Genomic DNA, 13,766 nt, shown 5'->3' on the forward strand with positions numbered 1-13,766 from the left:
GGTTTCCGGTAACAACTAATCACAGCTCAGCTTCAGGAAACAGGTGAGCTGTGATTGGTCGTTGCCTGAGCAACTGTGATGTCATCTTCAGTCGACAGCAAGTGACAAAATGGCCGCAGCCTGGATGGATTAAAAACGGCTGGATTTTGGTTCATAACTCATATTCCACAAATGTAAATATTCATCAGAATGTCATGTTTGATTGATTGATTGATTGATTGATTTTATTGAACATACATCATAAACACACAAACAGAGAGACAGCAGAAAAGAAAATTTTAACATAAAAGAAACATAAAATCAGTCAATAATAATCTGCATGTTCAAAAGGGAGTAGGAAGAAGTTGAAAACTTATCTAGTCCTACCCCTTATTCATTATATTTTGTAACTTATTTCATTTATAATACAATAGGTTATATTTCAATAAAAGAAAATATATGATCCTGCTCATATAGCGTATATACATAAAATTAATAGAAATAAACGATAATACATCCACATACTCACATATACAATTCTCATTACACTCATTCTGGTACATCGGAAAATAAATAAATAAATAAATAAATTACATTACTACAATTGTGCTAGCTTATGTCAGACTTAAATAAAGCTCTTGAACTTTTCTTTTAAACATTTTTTTAAACTCAGCAAGTGACTTGCATCTTTTCAGCTCATTACCAAAATTGTTCCACAAATTTACACCTCTTACAGAAACACATGTTTAGACTAGTGAGGTCACATATTGTTGTCAAGAAATGTTTAAAGTTGACTTCTCCTTTAAAATGTAAGTCATGATAGGCCTACTGTTTTTTTATGTAAGTTTTGTATTTCTTGCCTTTTTGATGACGAGTCAACGACGACGACGACGTTCAATGGACTGGACATGTCTGGACATGTCTGGACAATGCCCCCTCCCTTCCCTATCTTGCGTGGTGGGGGTTGACGTCTCCTTTAAGAAAGCGGAAGTGAGGCTCCGCGCTGTTGACGCGTTGAGGATGTGGGCAGGAAATGCCATGCAAAGCGAGCAGAAGAAGCGTGATGATCGCTTCTCGGGCTTCTTCTCGGCGCACTTGCACAATCGGGGAACCGCCGAAAATGCGCCTCGGTTGACGCCGCCGCCAACGTCCAGGGAGCGGCCACTGTCCCCCGGGGTCGCTCGCTCGCTCTGATTGTCTGTTGCCAGTCCGGGCGAGGAGGCAAGCAAGGAGCCTTCCCGGCCTGCTCGCCTCCAAGGCTTCGTCGCGGGACAACAAAAAGGAGGTATTCCGCTCTTTTTTTTTTCTTCTTCCTTTCTTCTTCCCCACTCACTGGCCATGAGGGAATACAAAGTGGTTGTCTTGGGCTCGGGCGGCGTCGGGAAATCGGCCCTCACGGTTCAGTTCGTGACGGGCTCCTTCATCGAGAAGTACGACCCCACCATCGAGGACTTCTACCGGAAGGAGATCGAGGTGGACTCGTCCCCGTCCGTGCTGGAGATCCTGGACACGGCCGGCACCGAGCAGTTCGCCTCCATGCGGGATCTGTACATCAAGAACGGACAGGGCTTCATCCTGGTCTACAGTCTGGTCAACCAACAGAGCTTCCAGGACATCAAACCCATGAGGGACCAGATCATCCGGGTCAAGCGCTACGAGAGGGTGCCCATGATCCTGGTGGGCAACAAGGTGGACCTGGAGGCCGAGCGAGAGGTGTCTTCCGGGGAAGGCAAGGCGCTGGCCCAGGACTGGAACTGCCCCTTTATGGAGACCTCGGCCAAAAACAAAGGCTCAGTGGATGAACTGTTTGCAGAAATTGTTAGACAGATGAACTACTCCACTGTTCCAGCCGGAGGTGACCAGTGTTGTTCTTGTGTTCTGCTCTAAAAACAAAACAAAACAAAACAAAAAACACACATACACAATCAGATAGTTGTGCTTTTTAAATCATGCCTTTTTACTTTTAAAGTATCTCTGCTCACGCTGTTGTCTTATGGTCTCGCACAAACGGACAAAAATCGGCGATGTATAATATTTAGGCTTGCAATTTGTAAAAGGGTGAAGAATATTTAGAAATATTCCAAAGTGGAAGCTTCCCATGGGAATGGCGGTTTATTTAATGGGAAGGATGTTTAATTATTACAGTGGACCCTCGCATACTCACCAGGATCCGACATCAACAGTGGCTGAATGGATTTCAAATTCATAAATAAATAAGATTAAATCAACACTTCAATGCTTTGAGGGCAGTGCAGTACCTTTTAATTGCTCCTCAAATTTTGGTTCTCAACACAAAGTGAAGAAAAAAAATGGACCAAGCATCATCAATTGAAAAATTGGGCACTGGTAAATCAAGGTACTTGAAATCTGGATTATGCTAAAAAAAATATATATATTTTCCAGGTATTTATTTAAAACCCTATTAAGAGCCAGCTTTAAAAATGTTAAGGTTCCCAGATTCTTCCCATTTATTCATTTAAATTGCTGTTAACTCCCATGGAAAGCTTTCAAGTTTGAAAATTCACAGAACTTGGCAAGCCTAATAGTTTGAAAATGTGTTTACATGACAAAGTACTTGAATGTTTTGGTTTTTTTTCTTTTTCTAAATATAGCTTTCTTTGTATAATATTGACACTTCTCTGAAAATGTGCCTCAGTGGGAATGTCTTATTGTGAAACCTAAGAGACATTTTTTTTTCTCATGTACTGTTTTAATAATCTTTTGTGCTCAGTGGTGGAGTCAGTGTTATGTCGGTCACTTTTAAGATCATTTTTTGGGGGCAGTAATATGAGGTGTGAAAGGCTATTTAAAAAAAAAAAAAATGGGTTAGTGGACTAGGAATGGGCATTGTGACAGTGGGGGAAAATTTTTGTTTTCATTGTCATTAGCCTAATAGCATACTTGCCTACGTGTTTTTTGTTGTTGTTTTTTTTAAATAATTGTGACAGTAAGTTAACAACTTGTGCTATTGGGCTAGCAATAGTTTTACATTAATTGTAGATGGCAGAAAATACCAAGAAATGTTTTTTATTTCAATAATAATCTTTTTACTGCTTTTTGTTTGACAAGTAAACAACAACTTGCCATCATGTTCTTCTTCAGGGTTGCCAACTATTTGAGACTAAATCAACAGCGCCTCAGCTGGTTGCAGCCAAGTACTGCGCTGGGCTAGCATGTTAGCAGGTTCCAGTGCACCTGCGCTATAGAAAATAGATGGATGTGATTGGTCATCAATCAATTCCACACTCGTGAACTTTGCCCATCCCTCGTCTAAAATGTCCATGTTTTTTTTTTTCGTTTTCTCTCTAATGTTTTCCGAGATGTCGGAAGTGTATTAACGGTGGAACTTGGACTTAGTGCACAAGGACCTTAAGTGTGTTGCTGTCGCCGCATGGGGTCACGCCACCTCACGCTGACCGCGTGTCAAGTGCCTTCCCTGCGACTGTGCCAAGTGACGAGCCCTCCTTCCTCTGCAGTGCGTCTCCATGGCAATCAGAACATTTGTTTTGTATTTGTAGCAGTTGGTTTCTGAGTTTTCCCAATCAAACGTCGAGGTACTGCGGTGAAGAAGCCATGAGCGACCGTGTTCAGTTCTGTTTTTCCTTGAAGATGTGATGAGAACTTTTTATCGTGGTGGTTCTACCTTTGGACAAAATCTGTGATGAACCTTGTCAGTTTTGAGAGACTTGTAATACAAACAAAAATTTATGTACCACCGAGTTTTGTGCTTGTCTCACTGAATTCAATTTACACTCACTGGGTGATTTGTTTGTTTACAACTCAAAGCTAGCCGCCAGGTTACGACAGGTTAGCTTAGCGCTAGCTAGCTGATGTGAGCATAAATACAAATGGATTTATTTTCATAATTACTGTATAATTCAATAATCGTAAATATGAGTTAAAAGATTCTGAATTGTCTTAAAGTGCAGTATGGCAGGTCTTTCATAAATGTAAGAAGACTTTTATTTTTATTTTTATTTTTTTAAGTCATGTGGACAGCAAATTTCAAGAAAATAGATACAAAAAATGGGCCTTTAAAATCCTATTTTCTTATGGGGAAAGGAGATATTCAAATAATCGATTGGCTGTTTTATGAATTGATATTGGGCTAAAAAAGTAAAATCGATTCAATATAAATTGATTTTTTATTAAACGCAGCCCTACTACTAGCCACTGTGGTAGCTTTAGTTTGTGCTACTTACATTTGTGTTAAACAAACCTAATTAATATTCTCTAACTGTTTTATTTTATAACTAAAAAGCCTTCCGTTACAGGCTACATTCAAGTGAATGTGTGTCAAGACGGTTAGGAAAATCAAGCAAGTAAATGTTAAACAGGAAGTCAATTCCCCCAAAAAAATTCTTGACAACAATATGTTTACGCAGCCCAACTAGTCTACTGGTAAATAAATATTGGTTAATAATGTGTTCGTGGAATATGAGTAAAAGGCCCAGTATGCCCGTTTCACTAAGGACAATGCACTTTTTAAATACAGGATGTACACACTAACTTTCTCTCAGTCTACACATCTGTGTTTATGTTAATCTTTGGCGGTGATTTTGTCCTAAACCCCCACCCCCCCAGCCTGTATTTTGCCATTTTGTGTTTGTTTTGTAAACAGCGCGACGTTTCTGTGGCAAGACGGTGTTTACACCCCTCCAGCCAATCGCAGAGCGGGGGGTGGCGTGTCGCAAACGGGGCCGGGCGTGACGTCACTCCCGCGGCAATTTGAAAGCACGCACGAATTAGTTTTATTTTTTTCCACTCAGTCACTCACAGAAGCTTACGTGTGTGAAATGGTGTATTTAAAAAGTGCATTTTCCTGAGTGAAACCGGCAGACTGCGCCTTTAAGCAGTCAAATCCAGTTTTTATCATTATCAGAAGGCGGCCATTTTGCCACTTGCTGTCAAATGAAAATGACATCACAGTTGCTCAGGGTTCAGGTAAGTACCAATCACAGCTCAGCTTCAGGAAACAGTTGAGCTGTGATTGGTCGTTGCCTGAGCTCTGAGCAACTGCGACGTCATCTTCAGTCGACAGCAAATGGCAAAATGGCCGCAGCCTGGATGGATAAAAACGGGTGGATTTTGCTTCATAACTCATATTCCACAAATGTAAATATTAATCAGAATGTCATGTTTAGACTAGCGAGGTCACATAGCTATATCATATTGTCAATACATTTTTGACTTCCCTTTAAAATGTCAGCCATGATACTGTCAAATTGTCAAGTCAAATTCTTTCTTTACAATATGTGCTCCCACTAGTGTAAACACGGTATACTGACTAATGTGTTTGTGAAATATGAATTAAGCATAAAAATCCACCTGTTTTTCAACATCCAGCATTCACGACATGAGAATGAATAAGTTCCACCGGTGGCAGTTTGTTTGCAAGGTCGACAAACGAGTGAGGCCATCTGCGTCAAACAACACTGGCTGGGAGTGTTTGAGTAGCGGGCTGCTTTTCCAGTAAGTGTGTTTATCCGAGGAGAAGCGCTTCCTTTTTGCCGCCGCATGTTTTCGAGGCCATGGCGCCGAGGACAGAGAGGCTTCTTTGTTGGGTGCGCGGCCGCCCCGCCGTCAGTCGGCCGCTGGCGTCTCTGGCTCAAAGCGGCCGATGAGACCGGAACGGAGGTCAGAGTGCCAGTGGCGATAAAAAGAGAAAGAGCCGCTTCTCTCGCTTTTCGCCAATGAAGCTTTTGTCTTCCAGCTGTCGCCGTCAGCTTCTCAGTGCTGCGGTTTGTTTTGTAAACGCTGTATGGATTAATATGGTAAGTCAGCCATTTTGTGAGACATGCACCGAATATAACATTATTTGGATGGGAGAAAGGTGAATGACTGGCAGGAAAAAACGAACAAAACATCTGAAGTGATTTGTAGCACTTATTTAAGGCATTGAATACTTCTCGTACAGTACAAACATGTAAGAACTTTACAGGATACACTTTTTTTTTTCCCCACCGTACAAAGATTGGTTGACATTTACATAAATTAAGTAGTTTTTTTTTTTTTTTAGCATTAGCATATTAGCATGGTTGCCTAAGTTAAAAACTGTAATTTAGTGGCAAGGTCAAACTCTATCTGTTCCCTGACACAGCAACTACAATCTTGTCCATACAAACACAAATGATGTCACATCATAAAACTCAACTTTGAAGCCATAACTATTTTAAAACCCTCATTTGAAACCCTAACCCAAGTTTGAAATAATAACCTTAATGACAATAAACCTTAATACAACCCTAGTTTTGAAACCCCAACTCTAAAATCCGTCATTTGAAACCCTAACCATAGTTTTAAACCCTAATTTGACATCCTAACCCTAGTTTGAAACCCCAGCCGTAGTTTAAAACCCTGCTTTGAAACCCCAACCATAGTTTGCCAAATTTGAAACCCTAACCCAAGATTGAATCCGTACTTTGGAACCCTAATCCTTGTATAAAAGCCTACTTTGGAACCCTAACCCGAGTTTAAAACCCCAATTTGCCATCCTAGCCTGAGTTTGAAACCCTACTTCAAAATGCTAACCCGAGTTTAGAATCCTAATTTGAAACCGTAACTATAATGTTTGAAACCCCAATTTGAAACTCTAACCTTAGTTTGAAACCTTAATGTGAAACCCCAAACCTCTTTTAAAACTCTACCCCAGTGAGACCCGAACCCGCTTTTAGAACCCCCCCCAAATAAAGCCTCAACCTGAGTTTGAAACTTTGAAACCTGAGGTCACACCTTGTGACAGTTGCATCCATCATCCAAAACCCTACCCACTGTCATAAATAGTGACACACTTTAAAAACTAACATTGAAACCCTAACCCTAATTTAATACCCTAATTTTACATGGCTTGTGTTCATCACCTGCATGTACTGCACAGTGTGTCAACTACTTGTATATCTGACAGGAAGTAGAGGGTGACGGCGCACTTCCTGTGTTGCGGTAGCTCGACAAAATGTCGCAATAGACTGTTAGTTCCTGTTCGAGATAGGGTAGGAAAAAAATGAGTACATAATATCAAATGTTGCTTGTGCTTTGCAAGATAAAGAAAACAAAACAAAATGCAGGACCAGTCTGGCAGCCTACACAAAGAAATATGAGCTTCCAAAACCTTTCGAAAGCGACATGACAGTGGGAATTAAGCGTGAGATTTAAAAAAAAAAAAAAAAAAAAAGTGTGAGGAAAGGTCAACCGAAGTTCATTGCTGCTGATTTGATTTGAGTTGCGACGTCAGGAAGTTGGTTCCATGACTCCACCTTTTTAGTGTCAACTGCCTGAAAAGATCATCTCATCCTCACAACACCTCCCAAAACACGGCACACTTCAAACCGCAAAACACATTTGCAGTTGTACAATTCTGTTTGATGCCCAAAGTGGCCTCACGTCACGTTGATGTCGCCAAATCAAAACTTTTGTTGGTAAACCACTACAAATAATAAACGGACAAATAGTTAAGTCGGGTTATGGGGATATGGATTTCTCCCGCCATTTCTAACTTTTAAGATTAAAAAATATCAAATTGGCAATTGTAACAGTAGACTTTGATTAATACAATTTATTTACAAAAATAAAATTAAACTTGTGTCGCTGTCTTGTTTCATTTCCAGGCAGAAGAAACCCATTCAACAAACAACATTTCAACTTTAACTCCAAATTTAGCCAAGTTATTCATAATTTTAGGCTCAGTTTTATGGGAGGAAGTTGGGCTGCAAGCATCAGCAGAAAACCTTATTTATTTATTTATTTATTTATTTATTTATTTTAAAACACCTCATACGTCAACTTATTTGGTTGATGTAAAAGCAGCTCGATGAGCATATTTTTGCTGATCATTTGAATTATTTTTTTTTATTAAAGAGCGTTGGGGGGGAAACTTGTCACTTTACAAGCTTTCGATTTGAAAATAAATCATAAAGTATGCATTTCCTCTTTCGTGAGAGGTTTATGAGAAATGTCCTATTAGATGACAAGTGCTATATAAATATAATTTCTGTTACTGTGGGTGTTTTGTGCTGCACTTTTGCAACAATAATCAAATTTCCCAGGCCCAGGTGTGAACGTTTCCCAATCAGGCATTTCCTTTTGAACCGAACTGTGTATTTGTTGCTCAACAGTCACATTTAAAAACAGCCCATCTTCTCTTTTTTTTTATGGCCAAACTGAGTGAACTTCCAAATTCCCTTGTAGGATAGCTGCGTTGATTAAAAGGAAATGTAGTTTTATATGTTTGCTATGTAATAATATGCGCTCTGATTTTGTTGCCTGAGAGTTCGATGTTATGTCGCATGTAGACCACTAGAGGGCAGCCATGTTCAAACAACTATTGTATACTGTAGCTTTGAGACTAACCTATTATTGTATAAAAATGTAAATACAAAAAGTGTATTCATTTGACACAAATTCAATCTTGTTTTGGATTTGTAAAAGTAGTTGAATAACTATTAACATTAATATTACATCTAATTATGTAATTTTTGAAAATATTATGAGCTGGTGAGTTTAATCGTAGTTGTTTTCATAATCCGCTCTCAGGTAGTGTTTGTTATCAGAGCAGATGAAGTGGATCAGCTGCAACTTGTCTTTTTTTTCCCCTCTTTCTCTCTCCTGACATTGCACAACAGATGTATGCAGATATTTTGGACAAAAATATCCCCGTGGCTTTAGCTTGGCTTTCCTCCCAGACGAGAGCCGAGAGCGGGCTTGCCTCGCTGGAGCCGTCATGGAGCTCAGGCGGATTCCTGTTTTGTCTTCATTTGTCCGTCAACTAAGAATAAAGGTGACCTCACAGGTATGACCTACACATGGTAACGCAGTAAACGGCTCCTGCTTGACATACTTCTCGTGGTTTATTTTGACTGACGGAAGAAATTAACCTTGTGGCAAAATCACTTTGCATTTGCTGGAATTTTCAGGCCACATTCTTACTAAGCATATTGAAGATGATCCCAAAATTGCCCTGTCAGCCTGAGAGAAATGATACATGCCTACTGTATGTATTTCAGGACGGGGGTGTTCACGCTGGAGTGCTGCTGTCACACTTGCATCCAGCTCATTACAGGCAGGGGAGGGGGGCAAACCCATGCTGCTAGTACCCCAGAATCCCACCAGCTGTCCTCTCGGAAGCTTTGAAGCCAGCGGAGCTTAAGAGTAGCGTTTTCCATGTGCCAACATGCTCCACAGGTAGGATATGACAATTACATTGATCAAATCCAAATGTACATTTTTATTCACTTGATATTTTGAGTGCAGTTTGAGGGTATCACACACACACCATGTTGTTCCCCATGAGGCATTTAAGATTATTGTAAAATTCCACTACGGCTTGGAGATGAAAAGGCCTCTTAAATACCAAACACCTTGATCATATCCTTTCTTAGCGCTAATTTTCTTCCATAACACGTCTTCAATGCTATGAAAGCGTCAGGATTTGAATAAGAAATGAGGTCGGCATTCCTTCAGATGTGTTTGGTGTCGAAAATCTGGGAAGCAGTTTGGATTTGCTAAATGGGATTCTCTTTACTCACGTTTGTGGACTGTTGTTACTAAAATGCAGCTGTCTGTGGGAACATTTTGGTAGGGTTTGTTACTTAGTGAAGTCTTTTAATTAATTTTATTTTCCTAATATATGTAGGCTAGGAATGTGTAAATCTTACATTTGTGCTTATTTTAAAACAACTGCTATTTTAAACCATAACAATGCTCTTCTTCTTCTTCATCATCTTCTTCTTCTACTTCTTCTTCTTCATCTTCTTCTTCTTCTACTACTTCTTCTTCTTCTTCTTCTTCTTCTTCTTCTTCTTCTTCTTCTTCTTCTTCTTCTTCTTCTTCTTCTTCTTCTTCTTCTTCTTCCTCCGTTTTAGTTGTGTTATTGTAAATGTTGTGAAATTTCCCAAGGGTGGAGATTTTAGTCTCGTTTCGCAATTTATGTGACCATGCTCGAAATATGACTCAAAACATTGAAATGAATGGAAAGGCAAATGAGCAGTCAATGAATGAGTTTGTGCTGCTCCTCCTGGTATGTGCACACTAGCCCCCAGGGGGCAGCATAATACATATCCACATCCCAAAGGTAGATGTTGACGCTGTAGCACAGAAGCCGTTTGCAAGTAAGTTGCAGTAATGTTAGTCATTTTTCACAGATGATATTGATTAGATGCCTGTGAGCATTGTTTTATGTTTTAGCCTTTTAACTCATTTGCTCCCAATAACATGTACATATATATTTTTTTTATGTTTTAAGTGTCCCAAAGACGTATTTTTACGGGTTTTTTTTGTTTGTTTTTTTTTGTTTTTTTAATGCTAGAGCTTTGATGCAGCCTCTCAACTGCAAAGAACGGTTGCAGAAATGGTAGCTATTACACAAATGGCCAGCAGGTGGCAGCAGAGCAAAGGAGATCAACCAGGACCATCTAGAAAAAAAGCTAAATTACTTACAAATTTAAATAGATTTGTGAAAACTGATGAAACTTAACTCTCTTCTAATGCTAATTGCTACAAAATGGAAACAGATAGAAACATACTTTTTTCCCTGATGAAAGAAGAGACTTAAATCTTTCTTTTGATGGGTTCCATGCTTTGATAGGAATTGAACACAATATTCTGTGGGCCTTGCAAAATCAGTCAAAATCCAGTAAAACTTCTGCTTCTGTGAAAATGGCTGGGAGTGAATGAGTTAATGGCTGCCTGCATTCCAATGGAGCAAGTGAATGACACCATTTTAAACCAAAATTGTACTATTAGCAATAGTAGGCCTACATAGAATATAGAAATAGTTTTTTCAACCTTTTTCTTTTTTTCTCCCTTGGTAAGGATAGGCAGTTCAGATAATGGATGGATGGTATAGCCAGGTAGCTAATCTAACCTTTTCCCACGTCTCTTATGCTATGCTAAGCTAGCTCGTGTGGCATCAAATCATTATGTCAGTGATTTGTTGACCCTCACTTCTCTCTCTTTATTATTCTTATTAAAACCGTACAGACCATCTATTTTATGAACAGGTTTATTGCACTCTACTAAATCCTATCCTCGGAGCATTTAGGCTGCGCTGCAACTCCTTTACAAATGAAAGGAGCAATAAAGTCAACATGCCCAAAGTCCAGACTCAGCTTGTGAGTCATTAATCATAAAGCGCACAACTCGTGTATTATCAATAGTCACTATAAGATGTGTGGATGGCTTTGCCTTTAGGGACAATTGGCTGTGCATGCACAACATGCTATTCAAGTCAGTGTCTCGATAACGCCTTCACATTGTCTTCCATGTTATTTTTTTCTGCTATAATAAAGATGTGAAATGCATCATAAACTAGCAAACCGGATGATTCTTAAAGTCCTCTCGGTATACTAAAAACATAAAATATGTCTTCTAAATTTGGCACAGAGACGAGTGTTTTTTTTAACAACCCTGCCAAGTCTGAATGGTTAATAAAATCGCTAAGTGTATAAAGTGAGGCTTGCAAATTGTGAAAAATTAAGCTGTTCTTTCTGCTGCGGGCGTGTTGGTTGAATGAGCTCCAACCGTACCCCTGACAATCATATACTACTCTTGCAACCTGGAAAAATGGATGCTACCTCCTCATCTAGAATCTTTCTTATGCCTAAATAGAACTACATGTTTGTGGAAATATTTCCACGTAAAGGTTCTGGTGGCTGCAATCTAGCTACCGGGTGATTGTGTGACTTTTCCTCTCAATGACAACGAGGCGCTCTAAAGTGCCACGTCAGTCAGTCTTTTTGTCAAAGTGTGCTAATTGTGGTGTGCAAGCTCCCTCTAGTTTTATGCAAGAACCATTGAATGTTCAAACTGTTCTTAATTTTACAGTGGCTTAACGTTTTATTTGTATTTTTTTTTTAAATCTAGTGGAGTACATATTTCAAGTACAGTTCCGTTGTATTTAACGTTTCAGGATAATATATTTGCATTTACTGTTTTAAAATGTGTATCCAAATATTTACCTATATTAGTTACAACTATATTATAGTTACAACTTTATGTGAGGGTTTAATACTTTTGAAATTAGATTTTTTTTTAATTATAATTTTTATTTCACTTTGACTTTTGTTTTTTTAATTAATTTAGTTTTGATCATTTTTAAGGCATTTATTATGTTTATTTTTTTTGAAAACTTTGTTTTGTTGTTTTTTACTTGTTCTAGTATTAGTTTTAATGTTTTGATGTATGGAGAATTTATTGAGTGCAAGATAAAAATGACCTGTAATAACGTAAAGTAAACTAGAATTCTTAAATGACTGTTTGACATTCCTTCTTTTGTACGGACATACAACAATATAAAAATAAATATGTCTAAAAACCACAAACTATGAAAGCTCATGCATGATATTAATTGACAAAGATGAAAATGAAAAGGATGTTGCCATAATTATCGTTAAAATTAGCTTTATAAATGTAAGATGTAGTTTCTATTGGTTTTTGTTTTTATTTTATTTTGTCCCAATTTTTCCCCCCCAATTTTTGTTTTAGTTTTTTTTGTTTTTTTTTGTTTTTTGTGTATTTTAATTAAGTTATAACCTTACTTCGTTTAGTTTACAGTATATGCAATGCATTTTATTGGAATCTATAAGTACAGTTTTTTTCCCCCTATATTAAAACCAGTAAACAGTAAAACAAAATTGCTTTAAAAATTTAGTTCCTTTACTGATTGCGCTGAAAATGATGTCACTCCCTCAGACATGAATGTTAATTTGAGTAGTTTTTAATAAAATACTGTATGTGTGTGGCACTGTTGTTGAGGTGTGTGTTGTTTATTTAAATCTTGTCAGTTGTTGCTCACTACTGCATCCTGCATCAGCTTCTACTGGTGTAAACTATCTCTGAAATGCTGCTTTTACCTGTATGTAGGTCATATGCATTCTATGAAGTAACTATCAGGGGCATTTGAAGAGTAGTGCGTCATGATGGTGGTTACTTTAGGTGGTACTTAAAGCTGCTCTATTGAGCAATTTTCCCCAAAATATCTTTGCAATAACCTTTTTATTTGACATTTATGACACAGATCTTCTCCGGGTACTCCGGTCTCCTCCCACATTCCAAAGACATGCATGGCAGATTAATTGGGCGCTCCGAATTGTCCCTAGGTGTGCTTGTGAGTGTGGATGGTTGTTCGTCTCTGTGTGCCCTGCGATTGGCTGGCAACTAGAGGTGTGCAAAATTTCCGATTCTTAGATTATTCACGATTCGGCCGTGGAACAATCGAGAACGATTCACAAACGTCCAAATTCCGATTATATAAATATGCCAAGGGAAGCGAAACTAAAGTGAACCGGAGCGAAAAGTACGCGGAACTGAAACGTAGTAGCGCGCGCGGTCTTCGGGACGCTTTTGGGACGGACCCGCCTCGAGATTCAAAACAACAACAAGCATGGCTGAGCTGACCAACCCACCTCTTCGTGAGATCAGACCTGCTCCGAAAAGGCAAACAACTTCAGGCGGAAGTATCAGCTAGCTGGATGCAGTGCATCGGTTAGCGTTCTACAGGGCGCCGCGCAGTGATACGAACGAACGAACAGAAAAGTAGTGGCTGGCGGTAATGGCGTCTGACTTTATTCAGAAAAGAGTATTGTGATGGAAATGTATCACGCTTTTGAAAACAAAAAGTTTTTAGAAGAAAAACGCTTTATTTCCGAGACCCCAGCCAGCTTGGTGGACTATTTTCCTCTCGTCCAACGCCGAAGTCAGTGCTGATCGCACACACGGGAGGTGAGGATCAAATTGAGATTCATGTTAAAAAAGCCGAACGATCCCATTAATGTTTACACGTTCATGTTTACACA

General features: G+C 39.0%; 2 protein-coding genes across 5 annotated transcripts in view; both read left to right on the forward strand.

Moving 5' to 3' along the window:
* The first annotated feature begins 899 nt into the window (after nt 1–899).
* Nucleotides 900–3,691, forward strand: LOC144015302 (ras-related protein Rap-2b-like). The gene has a single exon (XM_077515445.1). It carries the CDS (start codon nt 1,318–1,320, stop codon nt 1,864–1,866), a length of 549 nt encoding a protein of 182 aa, XP_077371571.1. The 5' UTR covers nt 900–1,317; the 3' UTR covers nt 1,867–3,691.
* Nucleotides 3,692–5,354: 1,663 nt separating this feature from the next.
* The window catches only part of kcnab1b (potassium voltage-gated channel subfamily A regulatory beta subunit 1b), a 67,523-nt gene continuing 59,111 nt past the window's right edge, over nt 5,355–13,766 (forward strand). For 3 of the 4 annotated variants that reach the window (XM_077515446.1, XM_077515450.1, XM_077515449.1), the window contains exons 1-3: nt 5,473–5,753; nt 8,598–8,764; nt 8,979–9,156. The gene's annotated coding sequence lies outside the window, so the exon portion shown is untranslated. Of the gene's footprint in view, nt 5,452–5,472; nt 5,754–8,597; nt 8,765–8,978; nt 9,157–13,766 lie in introns of those variants that run through there. The other variant, XM_077515447.1, reaches the window with a different exon arrangement.

The sequence above is a fragment of the Festucalex cinctus genome, chromosome 1 (assembly GCF_051991245.1).
Source record: "Festucalex cinctus isolate MCC-2025b chromosome 1, RoL_Fcin_1.0, whole genome shotgun sequence".
Taxonomy (NCBI): domain Eukaryota; kingdom Metazoa; phylum Chordata; class Actinopteri; order Syngnathiformes; family Syngnathidae; genus Festucalex; species Festucalex cinctus.